Source organism: Phascolarctos cinereus, unplaced genomic scaffold, assembly GCF_003287225.1.
Source record: "Phascolarctos cinereus isolate Bilbo 61053 unplaced genomic scaffold, phaCin_HiC Scaffold_3;HRSCAF=262, whole genome shotgun sequence".
Taxonomy (NCBI): domain Eukaryota; kingdom Metazoa; phylum Chordata; class Mammalia; order Diprotodontia; family Phascolarctidae; genus Phascolarctos; species Phascolarctos cinereus.
The window spans coordinates 50,196,507-50,215,867 of NW_027555736.1; the positions used below are offsets into that span (position 1 = coordinate 50,196,507).

Sequence of the window (19,361 nt, forward strand, 5' to 3'; positions counted from 1 at the left end):
CTTGTGATAAATTAGTACGATATCATTCTAAACATGATGTATTAATTTTAGGGCAAAATGAATAGTGCTGTGATCATTGTGGGTAATTATGAGTCTCCCCAAAGAGTAAGTTATTTCTGAAGGGACTTTTCTACTTGTTGGGGGGGGTGACAAGGGGTGATAAGGGGAGTGTCTTTCTCACCTTTATATTTATTTTTGAGCACCTGCCTTCTTCAAAATAAATTTTTTTCTTACACTTTAGCCTATTTGGTCAATGTCAGTTTTCCTCCACAACCTCCTTTCTGTTTTCCTTGGTTTGGGTCACAGTCCAGAGCTAGCTCCCTTGGAGATGGCCAGTCACCCACTAGATTGAGTGTTGACTGCTGGGGGACTGGTTCACTTTTATAGGAAAGATAGATAGGTCAGGATGTTTGTATAGTTGTATGCCTTAGAAATAAAAATACCAGAAAGGACTTTTGAGATCATTGGATTCATGTGTCATTCATTCATTCACTAAGCATTTATTAAATGCCAACTATGTCTTGGGCACTGAAACATAGTTGTTGAAGCTGTGAAGACAGAAAAAAGCAATCCCTGCCCTCAAGGCACTTCCATTCTGGGGTTAGGATGGGGAAAAGATATTAAAACAGAGAAGGAAACATATATAAAATAGATAAATGTGTTTTTGAGGGTAGAGTTAAGAAGAGTAATAACAACAATAATAATATTCATATAATGGTTTAAAATTTGCAAAGTACTTTATGTATTATCTTGTCTAGCCTCATAATAGTCCTGTGAACTGGATGCTATAATCATCTCCTTTTTTTACAAGTGAGGTAACTGAGGCTGGAGAGGTTAAGTGACTTTCACAGGGCCATATGGGTAGTAAGGGTTTGAAGGAGGATTTGAACCCAAGTTCCAGCACTGCACCAGCTTGTTTCCTCCCAATACAGGGCATGAGGATGGGTTTCTAGTAGAAAGTGGCTTTTGAGTTGAGTCTCAATAGAAGCTAAGGGCTCTCAGAAGCAGAGTCGGAGGAGGAGTCCATTCTAGGCATGGTGGGTAGGGAAATGGAATGTCTGTTGTATACAGGGAATGCTGAAGAGGACAGTGTTGCTATAATGCTCTGTGTATGAAGGAGAATGTTGTGTAATAAGTGAGCTTGGAAAGAAAGGCTGATCATGAAGCCAGATTGTGAAGAACTTTAAAAAGAAAGAAGTTTGCATTATATCCTAGAGTTAAAAGATGGTGCAGTGGATAGAATGCTGGGTCTAGAGTCAGAAAGACCTGAGTTCAAATCCAGCTTTAGACACCTACCAGCTGTGTGATCCTGGGCAAGTCACTTAACCTCTATTTGCCTCATTTCCCTCAACTGCAAAATGGAAACAATAACAGCACCTACCTCACAGAGCTATTACGAGAATTTGAAGAGTGCTTAGGCCAGTGCCTGGCACATAGAGGTGTAATATAAATGCTTATTCCTTTCCTTCTCTCCACTGGAACTTCTTTCTCAGGAGTGACATGGTCAAACTCATTTTGCACATGAAGAAACTGAGGCCCAGAAGCAGGAAATGATTTGTCCAGGGTCCTACAGTGTAGCTCATGGCAAAGCTTAGACTAGAACTCATGTCTCCTGACTGCTTGTGTCATGATCTTCCCACCATGCCTTCTTCAGACTTAAGGAGATTTTTGTTGTTTAGTCATTTTCAGTTATATCTAACTCTTCATGATCCCTTTTGTGGTTTTCTTGGCAAAGATACTGGAGTGTTTTGCCATTTCCTTCTCCAGATCATTTTATCAATGAGGAAACTGAAGCAAAGAAAGTTAAATGACTTGCCCAGGGTCACACAGCTAGTCTTTGAGGCTGTTTTTGAACTCAGGTCTTTCTGACTCCAAGCTCAGCACTCTATCTACTGTGCCACCTAGCTGCCCTCTAAGGAGGTTATTGTGGTGTTTGGTTGATGCCAAGCTGTAAACTTGAATACTAGATTATTGTAAGCTCCATGAATGTCAAAGGCCCAAGTTTTATCTAACTGTTGTACTTTCTCCTAGCACCATCGTATGCCCTACATACACTGGGTGCTTAATAAATGTCTGTTGCCATTTATTTTATGAATTTATTGAATGAATGGGTGCAAATATGAAGCTAGCCATATGGATGTTGAGGTAGGGTAAGATATAGCAATTGTGAGTCTTTCGGGGGTAAATGCTAGAAAAGGAGACCTCCAAGGAAAAGGGGATGAGAGTTCTAAGTCCATTTTCTTTAGAGGGGAAGGAGAGAGAGAGAGCTCGTGATAGGAGAGAGAGGGAGAGAGGAAGAAGGGGAAGGGGGAGAGAGAGAGAGAGAGAGAGAGAGAGAGAGAGAAAGAGAGAGAGAGAGAGAGAGAGAGAGAGAAGGAGGGGGAGGGAGAAGGGGAGAGAGAGGAGGGGTGAGAGGGAGGGCAGGAGAGAGAAAGGGAAAGGGAAAGAGAGAGAACACCAGCATGTGTCTGCCTCTGTTTGGATAATCTCTTTGAGAGACCATAAAGGCCTGCGGTGCTCTGTTTATTTTAATGATAATGTCAAGTTCAATTTGCCATCAGTTTTCCACATTTCCTTTTGTAAAGTTAATATAACTGTTCAATGAATTGAAAAGTTTCAGGAGAGGGGAAAGAACCCACCCCACTATTATCACTGTTATTAAATCTGGAAACCACCACTTGGTTCTGTGGGCTTTTGTGACAGACGTCCAGCCCCGCTGGCCTCTGCTCTCACATAAGGACAATCGAAGGTCGAAGGGACACTGCTGCCTCCCTCTCTGCCTCTGCTGAGGGGCAGAGGGTCCTAAATGTGGATGGCAGAGGCCCCTGCCCTGACACTGACCTCCCCGGGGCTCAGCGTCCTCCACGGTCAAAGAGGATGCTAATCCTGGTCCCCTTAACCCCCAGCATTGCTGAAGTAAAGGGAACCTTCAAGGGCATCAGAATTGGGCTTTTGTGCCTAAGGTGAAATTTTCAATCTGATACATTCAAACAAGTATTTATGAAGCCCCTGGATTCCTGGGATTTGTGGTTGTGGAATTTAGAGACAAAGCAGTGTAGTAGAATGGATAGAGGGCCAGCCTCAGAGTCAAGAGCCCTGGGGTACGTGGTCAGCCTTGGACAGGGACAAATGCTAGTCATGAGACTACTCTCAGGTGCCTCTTCAATATCATTCCTGAGGAGCTGCCAATCTGTGTCAGTGAAAGGATTTTCCCGAACTGGTGCTCCCTCCACTAAAGAAATCACAGATTCGGACCCAGTCTCCCAATATCCCCCTCCCCCCGAATGTGCTGGAGGTGCACATTCCTGCTCTCTCCTGGCCAGTTTTGCGCTTCTCCTCACCCCAGTTTGATTGGGAACTCTGGAGCAAAGGCATCTATGTCTGAGAATAGTAACAGCATTTACATAACCCTTTACAAACATGATCTCTTCTGATCTTCCCAGCAACCCTGGGAGTCAATCTACTGTCATCCCTATTTTACAGGCGAGGGATCAGCACCAGAGAGGCTAAATTATTTACCCAAGGTCACACTAGTAGTAGTAGTAGTAGTAGTCAGACACAGGATCTGAACCCCGAGCCGTGTGGACTTCAGATCTGCTCCTTTCCCCACTCCTCATTGGTGCTGCTTCTCTGTGTTTCTTCAGGCTCTTCACAGCCCCAAGCACAAGGCTCAGCAGAATCCTAGAATTAGAGTCAGAATAACTGGAGCTAGTTCTAGCTCTCATCTAGAATAGGAAGGGGGGGCAAAAGAAAGGGGGCCACTAATCTGCACAGAAGGCTTCCTGCAGGCTGCATACTGACTTCATTTTCAAATGTAATATTATCTATGTTTTATTGTATTTTTATTTATTTTGTAAAGTATTTGCCAATTGCATTTTAATCTGTTTCAGGCAGGTCAAATGTGGTCTGGGGCTGTGTCTGACATTGCTGGTCTAGACCAACCCTTCCATGTTGTAGTTGGGGAAACTGAGGCTAAGGGAGATTGTGAGTGCCCGTCTCAGATAGTTAGTGACCAAGCCAGGAGCAGAATCCTGTGTCCCGGTTCCCAGTCTGGTGTTCTTTCTTGTTCTTCCTACCATGCCTTACTGCACAGAAATATTAATAATATATGATAATTAATATTAATAACTAATCCTGCTCCTCTGCAGTAGAGTATAAGCTTTTTGAGGAAAAGAACTGGGTGCTTTTCATTTTCTCTTTCCATCCTTTATACTTAGCACGGTGCCTCACACATTTTTATTGTTGTCATTTCAGTCATGTCTGACTCTTCATGACCTTATTTGGGGTTTTCTTGGCAAAGATACTGGAATGGTTTGCCATTTCTTTCTCCAACTCATTTTACAGATGAGGAAACTGAGGCAAACTGGGTGAAGTGACTTGCCAGAAGTCACACAGCTAATAATCATCTGAGGTTAGATTTGAACCCAGGAAGATAACTCTTCTTAACTCCAGGCCTAGTGCCCTATCCATTGTACCACCACGTAGTGGAAGCTTAATGAATGATTGATGAATTTGAAACTTTGTTGATGAATTGTCCTTCTTAACCAGCTATGGTCCCAGTTCCTTTGGCTCTGTTGACCAGTATACTGAGTTCTTTGAACCAGAAGCCCCACTCAAGTACTCCTGACTGAGGAGGCAGATACTAGCCAGCAAAATGTGTGAGCAATCCTGGCTTCTCTGCAACCTGTCCCTTAGTAGTAGCCTTGACAACTTCTTGCTCATTCTTTCTGAGCATCCATATCAAAGAACAAGGGATATCTGGTAACATTTAGAATTAGCAGGTCTCATATTTTTTATTCTGTTTTTATTTTGCAGGAGGCAGTTGGAGGGGAGAAAAATGTCAGTGTGTTAGAAGATGGAGTACAGATGCTCCTTGTCAGGTTCAGAACAGCAACTTGGGCTCTAAATGGAGCCAAGTCATTGAAACATAAGGGTTAAAGTTGTTTTCATCCACCAAGACTATTGCCTTTAAGAAGGAAAAAGAAAAAGAAATAGAAACATCTCTTCCTTCTCAGAAGTCTTCTGTATAAAGTGCATCCCTAAAAGATGTATTTAATACATCTTTCTTATGTGTTAATTAGACTTTCCCCTTTGACAGTTAGACTGCATCTGTTTACCCCAAATGAGCCTGGGTGCTGCTTTTCCTCCATCTCTCACAGAGGGTAATTATTTATTGTTTGCTGACTGTTGACAAGTGTGTAGAGAGCACTGGAGAGAAAGTGGAGGGGGAAAAGAAAAGGTCCCTGCCTCAGGGGCTTCAATTCTAAGGCAAACCAAATGAGTTATCTATTAACAGCTGCTAAGGTAGTAGTGTACATACCCTGTAGGGGCTCAGTCAGTGTTGGGAGGTTGTGTGATGGCGAAGAGAGAGAGCGTCATGTATCTGGAATATGAAGATTGGGCTCTAGTCCTGCCCATTCCACCCCTTCCTACCAGGGCCACCTAGCTGTGAGGATGAAGACCTCATGAGCTGATTAGTCAAGTCGTCACCATTGTCTGAAGATCAAGGTGGAGAAGAGGAAGCATGTAGGGTTTATCTGAAAGGTTAAGCCTATTTCCTGAGTCCAAGGGATGAATGATGGGGAGAGCAGATGTGGCATTCTCAAGAATGGGCAAAAGGAAGATAAACCTAGGGAACCATGGCAGCTATTTGGTCAGCACCAAACTCTATGGAGAGAGGAAAGCCATGCTCCGAACCCTGAGTTGGTACAGGGAAGTTTGGGGAAGGAAATAAAGTCACTTGAAGTCAAACTAAGTTCAGGAAGCAGGACAATGAGCAGTAAACAGAGACTTGGTTAAAAGACGTAGTCTCAGGAAAGCGAAAGCCAAGACAAATGGAAATTATCCATAGAAATTAAGAAACTTGACTTCTGTCTGGCCCCTGAGGAGACTAATGGAAACCATGGCTCTGAATTGGATGAATCCCTGAACCTACCTGTGGAATTCTTCCTTGGGCTACTGGCCTAGGCAGAGCCTTTCATGACCAACCATAGTTGGGTCTCACATGAGATTGGGACCCACTCATTACCTGAAGACATACTTTTACTTCTGGCTAATGTCAATGATAGTTGTTTGAGAGTGGAGAGGGCGGCTCTAAGTTTGAATAATAATAGTTATTGGGCTTTCTTGGCTTCTTTGCCTTCCTTCAAATCTCAGCTAAAATCCCCCTTTCTGCAAGAAGTCTTTCTCAGTCCTTCTTAATGCTAGCACCTTCCTCTGAGATTACCTCCAAGTTATCCTGTTTATATCTTGTTTGTACAGAGTTGCCTGCGTATCGTCTCTCCCATTGGATAGTGAGGTCCTTGAAGACAAACACTGCTTTTGCCTTTGTTTGCATCCCAGCACTTAGCACAGTTCTTGACATGTAGAAAGTGCTTATTAACTGCTTGTTGACTGTCAGATGCTTGTCACATCCTTCTTTATAGCCCCAGAACTCTGGGCTTGGGAATCCAGGCACTGGATCCCAATCCTGTCTATGTTACTGACCCATTGCATGCCCCTCAGCCAGTCTTTCATCCTGGCATGGAAGAAAGCACCACGGATTTGGAATTAGAAGACCTGTGTTTAAATCCCAGGTTACTATCAATATGATCCTTTCCTTTCTCTGGACTTCATTTTCCTTATCTTTAAAATGAGTGGGGTGGAGTAGTCTCGGAAGATCCTTTCAAGCTCAAATATGCTCTGATTCTGTGATCTGGATTTGAGTACTATATCTTCAACTAGATGACTTTGGACAAGTCACTTAATCACTCTGACTCAGTTTCCTGGCCTGTCTACTTGAACTCTCTCTCTTTTCATAAGGTGGTTGTGAAGATCAAATATACAAATTGAGTATGACAAGCACTTCCCAGTCCTTTGTAAATGGAAGCTATTCTTCTGCCTCTTATTTGGGAATGTAGTGTCTACCTCTGCAGAATATGGAGATGATTAGTGTGATTGTATGTCATTCCTACCTTCTCCAAAAATGTCACCGATGTAAAGTCCCTGTTCCTGGCTCTTATACAATCATGAAATTGGAAAGGTCCTCAGAGGTCCAAGTCAGGGAGTTCCTCCACAACGGAAGTGTTAAACACATGGCCTCTGGGCCACATGTGACCCACACTACTGCCGAGTATAGCTCAAGACAGATTAAAATGTAGGTCCTTTTAAATTTTAATAGATCATTGTATTAATAGGGGAAAAAAAGGAAACACATTAACACATGCGGTTTTTTAAAGTCAATAGGGATTTTTAAAAATGGTTTAGTTGTCCCTGTTTCTATTAGGATTTGACATCACCACTCTACAACATTCCCTAACAGTCTTTGCTTGAACACTTATGATAATGGAGAGTTCATTACCTCAAGAGCCAGCCGGTTTTATTTTTAACAGTTCTAATTATTGACAAGTATTTCCTCATTTTGAAACTACCACCCACTGATTTTTTAAACTCTATAATATCACAGAATATCTAATAATTTTTCCCTGAAATAAGCTTTTATTTGAAGTCATCTGTATCTTGTCTTCTCTAAATTTTTGTCTTGTTGAAGCTGTACATCCTCATTTGCTTTAACCACTGAGGAGCCATTCAAACTTTCAACATTCTGCCTTTCTATGGATATCTTTTAGTTGTTACTATACTTTTTAGAATGTAGCACCCAGAATGGAACACAATATTCTGAATGTGGTTAGACCATTGCAGAGTACAGTGAGTTAATTTGTTATTAATTTCCCTTGCCCTATCATGGTTTTGTGTTAATATTTGCTTGTGTGTGTAAAGGGGATTTGGCACATGGCCAAGATGGAGTCATGCACATGGAAGATGCTGGAGGCCTACTTCTGGGAGGCAGGGAATTTGGCGCTTGTGTTGATATTCTGTGTTGGCCTACCATGTGGTTGAAAGCAGCCTTTTCCATTAGCTGTGTAACTGGAACTATCCACGCCTTTAAAATGACCTGACTGAGCACAGTTGCTCCCTTTTCCCTGCATTCCTATCTAAGGGTGAAGATTGCCTTCACTTACAGCAGAATGTCCATAGATGCACTAGTTTTCCTGTCTCCCATGAGCAGGTGCCCAGGATCTTCCATATGGGGGACTCCATCTTAGGTAACCTGAACATGCTGTAAACTCCATTACCTATGTCTTATTTTTCCCACTAGAGTTTAAGTTACTTGAGGACGAAGGCTACGTCTTATGTGTTTCCCTCAATACCTAGCACTGTGCTTTGCATATAGTAGACAGTGAATGTTGAGTGAATGTTTCCATGAAGCTTAAAATAATACCTGTCAGTCACCTAGCATTTATTAAGCACTTCCGATGTATCAGGCATTGTGCTAAGCACTGGAGATACAAAGGGCTAAAAACCCATAAACCCACTATTTCTGTCTACAAGGAGCTCACATTCATTAGTTCACATTAAGCTTGCATTTAACTAAATTTCCTATTCCTTTTTCACATCAGCTGCTGTTAAAAAGGACTTAACATTTATCCCTATTAAATATTCATCTTGTTAGTCTCCTCTGGTGATCTTCAGGCCAGACCTGTTTCTCATACTTGTATCCGCCATGCTGCTCACCTTGAACAGACACAGAGAGAGAATTAGACAGCTTTGCCAGCTTCTACCTGGGCTATCATCCCCTTCCCTCATCCTATGGCCATAGCTCCTCCCCTGAATTTTCTGTCCTGAGGACCTAGGTAAGAGGCTGTATGTACCACCCAGCCCTCTTTACCCAGGCCATTTGCTGGCCCATGGCAAAGAAAAAACCGTAGTGGTTTTTACACTGAAGTGTTCTATGTGGTCCCATGATACTCTCTGCACTTTCTTGACATCCTCAATCTCTCTCCTGAGGAAAAACCATGGATCTGGGTCTCCCTAAGCCATTGGGAAATCTACTTCCTGAGATTTATGTCTTACCTGCCTTTGTTTCTAGCCCCTCCCCCTCTTGGTGGTCTAGCTCTTCTTTATCCATAGAATGTGAACTCCTTGAAGACAGACTATTTTTTGGTTTGTCTTTACATTTCTAACATCTTGCATGTTCTTTTTTCTTTTTTACTGTATCTGTAAATTTTTTTTATTGATACAGGAAACTCCTGGTAGGGAAATCCCTTCTAACAATGCACATGGGCACCTGTTCTTCAATTTACAGCCTTGGAGAAGATGTAGTGGATAGAGAGCAGGACTTGGAGTTAAGAGGAAGCTGGGTTCAAATCCTGCCTCTGATAATTATTGGCTATGTGATTCTGGGCAAGTCATTTAATCTCTTAGTGTTTTATACATAGAAGGTGATTCATAAAAAGTCAGGTCAGACCATGTCACACACACACACACACACACACACACACACACACACACACACACACACCCTCCCCCAAATTCAGTACACTCCAGTGGCTCACTGTTGCCTCTAGGAGCAAAAACAAAATTCTCTGCTTGGCCTTCAAAGCCCTTCATAACCTGGCTCCCTCCTTTCTTTCCAGTCTTCTTTTACCTTACTCCCCAATGCATCCAATGATACCAGTCTCTCATATTCCTTGAACAAGACACTCCATCTTTCTTAGCACTGGGCATTTGCTCTGGCTGTCTCCCATACCTGGAATGCCCTCCCTCCTCAACCTTGCCTACTGATTCTCTGGCTTCCTTTAAGTCCCAACTAAAATCCCACCTTCTGTAGGAACCACCAACCCCTCTTAATTCCATTGTCTTCATCCCGTATATAGCTTGTTTTTATATATTTGTTTGCATGTTGTCTCCCTTAATTAGATTGTAAGCTCCTTGAGGGCAGGGACTGTCTTTTGCCCTTTTTGTATCCTAGTGCTTAATACCATGCCTAACGTGGTAGGTGCTTAATAAATACCTATTGCTTGATTAATTAAAATGCTATTTGGATGGGAGTGGACTAATGAAATTCTGGGCAATTCCATCACAGATGTTGCACTGGAATGCAAATAATAATGAAGATAATGAAGATTATAATCTTTTTCATAAACAGCAAGTCTTAGGAGGAGAGAATGGGACATTTGGCTTCTCCTTCCTTTTTCTGTCAAAATGAGGTTGAGCATTGCTGTACTGTGGCTTCAGCCTTGGCCAGACCTGCCTCTTCTATAGGATGTTTGGTGTAGAATCTCTAGATTTGTTTACAGAGTTTACAAAGAAGAAAGTTGGGAGGAAAAGGCTCCCATCTGGGATAGTGGTCCTCTGTGAGAAGCTCTGCCTCATAATAGCACCTTAGATTCATAGTCCAGTGAGGCTGGGGGTGAGTCAGGGAGTACCAGAACATATGCTTATCATATTTACAACCACATTTTTTTAAAGTTTGGGGATTACTGGTTGTAGAATTCCTAACCATGCTTTCCTTCATTAATGCAGATAATGAAGAGTTAACACTATTTAGCTTCTTCCACTAGAGCGGCCCTTAGCATATTTTTGTTTCTCTTATGATATTTATCATAACCTCTCTGTGATGCTGGGAGATGACAGTCTTAGGCTTCTTTCCTGGTCTTCTCTCTCGATTGGCCTCAAGCTGGCTGGTATAGCTAGAAGATGGACGTTGGGGGAGTAGATAAATCAGGTTCAGCTAGGCAGGGGGTTTCACTTAATTCTCCTCTGGTGTCATGATTTGAACTTGAAACCCAGGGCACAGAGTCCTGAAATGATTATTATTAGCCAGCATTTATTTAGCACTTTAAAGTATGCATAGTCTTTTACATAGATTAACCCATCTGATCCTCACATCAACCCTGGCAAGTACAGTAGAGGCTATCATTATCAGCCCCGTCTTATAGCTGAAGAAATGAAGGCTAAGAGAAGTTAAATGATTTAGCTAGACAGTTAGCACATAACTAAGGCAGGATTAGAACTCAGGTCATCCTGATTCCAAGCCCAATACATTGCCTGTTCCCATCTTTAAAATGAGTGACATTGGTGCAACCTCTAGACTAACCTTATGGTGAAACCAGGGAGGTTGAGAGCATCAGGTCCTTTAGACATATTGATGTATCTTATTTGTCCGTTCAGATCATAGATAACAGAGTTAGAGCTGAGCAAAGGGACCTGAGAGGCCATTAAATCCAACTTCATTATTTTACAAGTGAAGAACTGAGAGCAAGAGGTTAGATGATTGCCCAGGGAACTAGACATAGTAAAAGAATAGAATCAAGCCTTGGTCCTCCAACTCCAAACCCAGCCCCCTCCCCCTGCACCACCCTATATCTTGATCTATATCCCCAGAGGATGGGCTAGTTTCTCTATTTTACACATAAAAACCTTGGATCCCAGAGCAGAACATGGTGGTCATACTTTGTTATTGTTCAATTATTTCTGTCATATCCAATTCTTCATGATCCCAATTGGGGTTTTCTTGGCAGAGATCCTGGAGTGGTTTCCTACTTCCTTCTCCAGCTCATTTTATAGATTAGGAAACTGAGGTAGAGTTAAGTGACTTGCCCAGGGTCGCACAGTTTGTGTCTGAGGCTGTATTTGAACTCAGGAATATGAATCTTTCTGACTCCTTGCCTGATACTCTATCCACTGTGCCACCTAGTGGCCCATTATACATAGCAAAATCAATTATTAGTGCCTGTTACATGCTAGGCACTGCTCACAAAACTAAGACAGTCCCCACTATCAAGGACTTGCTATTTAACTGGAAGTTGATGGCAGAGCTAGAATTAGAATGTAGTAGCCTGACTCTCAGGCAAGGGTTTGACTCTAGACTAGGACACTAAACTGTGTCATGGCTAAGCCTAGAAAGGAGGCAAAGTCTCTCTGGAGATTTCCCTGGGGACTCCAAGATAACATATGATGGAACCAGAAGACTTGGGTACAGATCTCAGTTCTTCTACTTACCACATGTGTGACCTTGGACAAGTCACTCCTCCCCTGTGGGCCTCAGCTTTCTCATTAATAAAATGATGGGGGAGAGGGGTGGAGGTGGGACTGGATGGTCTCCCGAGTCCTTTCCAGCTCTAAAGCCTATGGCTTATATTCTATGATAGTGAGAAGCATGAAGAGCATGCGTGTTGGTGGAAAGTCTACTACTGTTCTGGGAAGGTGGAGAATGTGCCAGCTGGGTAATTACAGTGCTTCTCACCTTAAATATAATGTGAAAACTGCACCTTTAATTAGTGCACTTAGAAAAGGTCACTAGCAATTACCTGGGAAACAAAGTGGGAACACGCATGTAATCGGTTACGAGAAAGCCAAGAAGGACCATTCTGAGCGGCGTATAATTGAGGAGAAAATGGATAAAAGTCCAGGAAATTATAGGGTTAGTGACAGCTGAGGTTGCACTGGCCCATCCTCACTCCTCATCCCTCCTTGCTAGGGGTCTAGGCACCAGATCCTAGAGTGCCATAGTTAGGGACATCCTTCACTGTGTGTGGCTGTCTGTGCTGGGTAACTGTATCTCTGATTGATTCTTCACAGTACCAAGTCATCCCCATCTGGCTAGTGACAGTGTACTCTCCACCCCTCACCACTCGGCAGGGGCCACTCAGTGGAATCAGCTGGACACTGAGGTTTGGGGAACATGATGTGGCTAGACTCTCTTAGGTAGACCACTGATTCATTGGGATACTTTGGATGAAGTAATTTGCATGACAGTAGCAGAATGTATAGCACTAAATTTAACTCAGAAGACCTGGTTTTGAACCCCAGGTACTTTATTTACTACTTGCAGGACCTTAAACAAGTCACGTAATTATGCTGGGCCTGTTCCTGTAAAAAAGGGAGTTAGATATGATCATCTGTACTTTAAATCTGTGATCATATTCTCATCATAAAGTGATAGATTTAGAGCTGGGAGGGACCTTAGAAAAACATCTAGTCCAACTTCTCATTTTACAGATGAGGAAATTGAGTCCCAGAGAAGTTAAATGAATTTGCCAGGTTGACACAGCTAGTAATTGTCTGAGGTGGGATTTGAACTCCTGGGTCTTCTTGACTCCATTATATTCATTACATAACACTGACTCTCCTATGATTCAGTTACCTGGCTGACCAGTGACAAAGAGTTATTCAAGAGGCTTCTACTTTCCCTCTAGCCCCAGTCCCCTTATTTCAAAACTAAAGTTCAGAGAGGTTATAGGATATACCCATAGCACCCAGGTAATAAGCAGAAAATATGAGATTCAAATCCTGCTCTTCTGACTCAGAATCCAGCAATCTTTCTACTTACTGGGCACCACAATACCCTGCTTCTGTCCCCTCCAATCACCTTAGCTTATTCCCCATTGGCTTTTGGAACTTCCCTCAGCAGAAGCTATGTCTGACTGCTTTTCATGGAACCTATCAAATGGTGATTCTCTGATGTCAGTGATGTACTATATTTATTTCATCTTGTTTTCAACTGTTACTGCTATTTTTTGTTTTTATCTCACCTATGTTTTCTGGTTCATATACTCCTTTTTCCAAGATCAACACATCAACCACGTCTAATATCATATGCGATAGTTCATACCCACAGTCCTCCACTTCTGCAAAGAAGGGAGGAAAATATATTCTCATATGTCTCATTTGGGGGTCAAGTTTTGTCATTATTGTTTCACAATATTCCATTTTTATCATTTTATTTTATTGCTTTAGAGGCAGCTAGGTGGCACGGTAGGTGGCTCTCTGGATCTGGAGTCAGGAAGACCTGAACTGAAATCTGGCTTCAGACATTTACTAGCTATAATATATACTATATGTAGTATGTGTACATATATATATGTGCATATAAATACACACAGAGAGAGTACTATGGGCAAGTCTCTTATTATCTATCTGCCTCAGTTTTCTCATCTGTAAATGGAAGTAATAATATTACCCATCTCCCAGGGTTGTTGTAAGAGAAAAAAATAAGATAATATTTATAAAGTACTTTGCAGACTTTGTGCTATAAATATGTTAGCTAGTGTTTTATTATAATTTCCATTTACAATGCTGTATTTATTGTGTATAGTTTTCCTGGTTCTGATTATTTCATTTTGCATTGGTTCATATAGGTCTTCCCAGGCTTCTCTGTACTTACCATGTTCATTGTTCTTTAGAAGACAGTAACATTCCCTTATATAAGTGTATTTATTCAGCCATTCTCCAACAAATGAGATAATAATTATAAGGCACTTAACACAGTGTCTGTCACATATTAAGCACTATATAAATATTATTATTATTTTGTTTATAATTCTTTGCTTGAAAAAAAATTGTTACTATACATATTTTGGTGTATATTGGAACCTGCTTTTTGTCATTTACCTCCTTTACCATCTGTTCTCTCCTCATTTAGTGTAAACGTTTTGAGAATAGGTGTTGTTCCATTCTTTGTATTTGCATCTCCCTAGCGTGGTGCCTGGCATACAGCAGGTACTTAATAAGTGCTTATTAGCAATGGAATCCCTAGATTAAAGGATGTGAAATTTTAGTCGATTTCTTATGAACTCCATAAATGCTAAAACTACCTTTTATTGGTGAATATAGAAAAAAATCACTAGCCCTTTTCTGCCAAAAGAATTCCAACCACTTTCATGTCCATTTTCATCTTGACCTTCACAACCTCCCTATAAACTGAATAGGAGAGCATTGTGGGAAAAGTGGGGAAGATGGTATTATCTCTAGTTTTAAAGGAGTACACCCAGAGTGCAGGAATGGTTTACCCTAAGGTCATCTATCATGTAAACACCCTAATCAGGGTGTACTATACATTAGGCTATCTTGCTTAATCAGAATTCACATCTAGATGGATATTAGCTTTGTGAGAACAAGGAACTTGTCTCTTTTGGAGGCTCTAGAAAGCACCTAGAATATGGTAAATCATTAATCACATCTTAAAGCCACCATGGTGCCTCAGAGTGTCCTATACCTAAAGACTGTAATAAACAGGGATGGAAAAGGAGAGAAGGTTTAAGAGTCTCCCCAAGGAGAAGAGAGTGCTGTGCCTGGGGTGTGCTAGGATAGAGGACACTCAGGCTGTGCTTAGAAATCAGCTTTCAAAGCTCTTCCCAGGAGGCCCATGGGCTTGTGGAATAAATGCTGAGCCTGAAATCAGGAGACATCTGGGTTCAAACCTATACTGACAGCAGCTGGTATGTCACCTCAAACAAGTCAACCACACACTTCCCACACCTCAGTTTTCTCATTTGTTGTCAAATTGATCTTCCATAAGTGTGTTTGACCTTGGCACCTCTCTATTCAATAAACTCCAGGGGCTCCCTGTCACCGCCAGAATAAAACATAAAATTTTCCGACTTCTAAAACCATCCATATCCTGGCCCCTTCCTATTTTCCCAGTTTTCTTATGCCTGAAATTGCTCCCTTCTCAAAACTAGATACCCCATCTCCTGACTTTGCATTTTCACTTGCTGTCTCTTATGCCTGGAACTCATTCTCTCTCTCTCTCCCTTCTCTTTCTTTCTCTCTCTCTTCCTCTCTCCCTCTCCCTCTCTCTCTCTCTCTCTCTCTCTCTCTCTCTCTCTCTCTCTCTCTCTCTCTCTCTCTCTCTCTCTCTCTCTCTCTCTCTCTCTCTCTCTCTCTCTCTCTCTCTCTCTTTCTCTCTCTCTCTCTCTCTCTCTCTCTCTCTCTCTCTCTCTCTCTTCCCTCCCTCTCTCTTTTCTCTCTCTCTCTCCTTCCTTATCGCCCTCCCTCTCTCTCTGTTTTTCCCTGTGTGTCTCTCTCTGTGACTATCTCTCTGTCTCTCTATCTGTCGCTGTCTGTCTCCTCCTCCCTTTCCCTGGCTTCCTTCAACTCCCAACTGAAACCTCACCTTTCACAGAAGCCTTTCCTAATCCCAGTTAATGCTGGTATCTTCCCTATGAAACTCTCCCCCTCCTCCAATTTGTCTTCTCTATGTCTTGTGCTATTTGCATGTTGTCTCCACCTTTAGACCTTGAGTTTCTTGGAATCAGGGACCGCCTTTTGCTTTGCTTTGTATCCCCAGAACTTAGCCTAGTCCCTGGCACAAGTAGGCACTTAATAAATGCTTGTTGGCTGATTGAATCATGAAATGAATATAGTAATTCTTGGACTACCTGCCCCCACAGTGTAGTTGTGAGGGAAGGGCTTCGTTTTAAAGCACCACATAAATGCCAATTACTTTTCTGTACAGCTGCCACCCCACCAAATTCCTGCCTTCTCCCCCTTCTGTTTCTCCAGGCACCTCAGTGACGCAGCTGCTGGCTCGTGACATGGATAACGACCCCCTGGTTTTTGGTGTGTCTGGTGAGGAGGCTTCTCGGTTCTTTGCAGTGGAGAGTGACACAGGGGTCGTGTGGCTGAGACAGCCCTTGGATAGAGAGGTATGACTGTGTCATTACCCAAGAGTCTTCATCTCATTTGGGGGAGATGGCCAGCGAAGCTCTACTTAGCTAATTCAACTCTGCTTACCTGGTTCCTTTCTACTAATGACTCCATTTCCCCTAGCAAGTAATGCCATCTTACCAGGTCAAGTCAGATCTCTCTTAAAGGGTTAATAGTTTTCATTTTTTTTTTCTGGGAAACCCCAAAGGAGCTATTAGCCCTGGATTTAGTCTCGAAAAGCAATATAGAGGGACAGCTAGGTGGTGCAGTGGAAGGAGTACCAGCCCTGGAGTCAGTAGAACCTGAGTTCAAATCCAAATTCAGACACTTGACACTTACTAGCTGCATGACCCTAGGCAAGTCACTTAACCCCATTGCCCAGCCAAAACAAACAAACAAACAAACAAACAAAAGCAATATAGGAATGTGAGAGGAGCAAGAATTCTCTCCTGTTCTTTCTATCCCTCAACAAAGCAACCCCTAATCTATGTTTTTCAGACGAGTAGGAAGTGATGATAGACCAGTTCTTAGCCTGATTCCTAGTAGGATGTAAAGTCCCTGAGCACTGAACTGTATGTCTCTCTTAATGTCAGCCAAACCTGCCTCAGACCAATCTCAGAAATCCCAGTCTCCAAATGGGCCTCATGACTACTATCTCATTGCTGGGGGGCATCTACCCCATTCATCCTCTATTCTCTTTATTATTCCTTGGTCTCAATTCTCTGCATAAAAAGCAGGGCTTAGTTCTAGGGAAGCCTCTGAAAACCCTGATGGAAGAAGGTGGCCTAATCTCCTGGGACCATATTGGTATCTTTCTACCCAGATTCCATACCCTCTTATCAGCTATAATAACAGAATGAACCCTACAATGTTTAACTCTTCATTTCTCCACTCTCTTCCAGACCAAGTCAGAATTCACTGTGGAGTTTTCTGTCAGTGATCATCAAGGGGTAAGTATCCCAAGAACCTTATTACCCATGAAGAAGTGTTCCTAAACTTGAGAGGTAGGGGTCCCCAACTTTCTGGGCAGGAACCTTGGGAATTGAGGTGCTACCTTTCTCTCTTTTTACATAGTGGGGTATAGAACATTCCATATCAAATAAGCTAACATATGTAAAGTGCTTTGCAAATCTTAGGGTCAATAAACAATAGTTGATAACATTTATTAAGCACCTGTTGTCCACCTAGATTTTAGAAGTACATGCTGACAGTGGGTATCTTGGCTCTTTTTCGTCCTAGGTGATCACAAGGAAAGTGAACATCCAGGTTGGGGATGTGAATGATAATGCTCCCACATTTCACAATCAGCCCTACAGTGTCCGCATCCCCGAGGTAGGAGCCCAGTACGCCCGTGAGAATGGTGGAAGGTGGGAGGGGTCAGGAGAGTAACAACTCTGTCTCTCCTCCTGACCATGCCACAGTCTTGTTTCAGCAGCAGCAGCTACCACTGGCAGGGTAGTGAATAAATGGGCACTGTAGGGGTTAAGGAGGAAGGTGGTAGTGGTGTTGATTATTGGAGAAACCAGGCTGGTCTAGACTAATGGGTTCTGTCAAGATTGAGGGGAAGAGGTTGAATAAATAGATTTGCGGAGTAGAATTTGGCAAGAAAAGAGTCATGAGTTTTGCCCTTTAATTTTGTTCTTTGGGGCATTGGAATCTGTTTGGTGTGGTTGGTAAAGGGTCGCCCCTGAAGTAGGCTATATCAGGCACTGATTCTGCTCTTCCTAGCCGTGGCTGGATCTGGCCATCACTGATGAGAAGTGAAGGCATCATCCTTAGAGGACAGCGTTCTCCTTAACCATTCTTTATTTCTTCCCCCAAGGACTCGCCGGCTTAGTCTTCTCATTGTTGGACTTTTGACCCTTTAGGGCAGGCTATGAGTGGCTGAGTTTGCAAAATTGCATGTGTGTGAAGTCAAGTAACCTCTGGCGACTTGAGAAGTACAAGTTATTATGTTCCAAAAGCCTCATTAATAAACTGACCCAGTGAGACGTCAATCTATCATCCTCCCTCTCCTTGGTGTCCAGGGACAACTTCACATCTTTAGAAAAAATGGGCTTCAAAGATAGTCCTTGGGATGGATGGGGAATGTGGTACTATTGTCTCCAATATTAGCTTTTAGAATTAAAAGAGAATTGGTATGAATGGTGGATAGAGTGGAAGACTCAGAACCTAAAAGGCCAAATTCAAATCCTGCCTCAGATCTGGTATCAGTTTCTTCCCACGGGTGCTGACAGAGTCTACTACATATTTTTTATGCTCACAACTGAGCTCTTGCCACTGCATACCAAGATCTTCCCTGGTTGGCTATCATACTTTCTTCAGCACCTTTTAAAAATGATTTCTATCTTTATTCTTTTCTGACTTTATTGTTGTTAAGTCATTTTCAGTCGTGTTCAACACTTTGTGACCCAATTTGGGGTTTTCTTAGCAAAGATACTGCAGTGGTTTTCCATTTCCTTCTCCAACTCATTTTGCAGTTGAGGAAATTGAGGCAAACAGAGGGGTTAAGTGACTTGCCCAGGGTCACACAGCTAGTAAGTGTCTGAGGCTGGATTTGAACTCAGGTCCTCCTGACTCCAAGGCCACTGCTCTATCCACAGCACATCACTTCCATATCCTCTTCCCCTCCCCCAACTCTCTCCTCTTTAACTCTAGTATCAGGTGAAAAAGAAGTGACACCAATAGCCAATGACATCTTTGGGAATCCCAGATCCACCCATCCCACTTTCACAAAAGTATGTAAGTACTTGCTGTATTCATTCAATTACTGATTAAATAAATATTTATTGGTATTAGTATCTACTTGTGCCTTTGATCTTATCCCCTCCCCCCCATCTCCATGAGCTTTTCCTTTCAATTATTCCATCTTTTCCTTAATTTTAAATTTCTCCTTTATCTACTGACCCCTTTCCTATTGCTTAAAACCATGTCTGGATCTCCCCAATCCTTAAAAACCCCCAATTATTGAGTCTCCAGCACCCAGCATAGTGTCTGATACTAACACTAATAAATGCTTATTTAATCAATAATTGAATGAATACAACAGGTGCTCCTATGCCTTTGTGAGAGTGGGAGGGGTGGGTCTGGGATTTCCAAAGATTTAGCCC

At 42.4% G+C, this 19,361-nt stretch overlaps 1 protein-coding gene across 1 annotated transcript in view; it reads left to right on the top strand.

Moving 5' to 3' along the window:
• The window catches only part of CDH23 (cadherin related 23), a 606,235-nt gene that overhangs the window by 131,522 nt on the left and 455,352 nt on the right, over nt 1-19,361 (top strand). Inside the window, exons 4-6 of the mRNA XM_020994435.2 lie at nt 16,108-16,250; nt 17,154-17,201; nt 17,491-17,583. Of these exons, the coding sequence (XP_020850094.1) occupies nt 16,108-16,250; nt 17,154-17,201; nt 17,491-17,583 (284 nt within the window). The remainder of the gene's footprint in view (nt 1-16,107; nt 16,251-17,153; nt 17,202-17,490; nt 17,584-19,361) is intronic.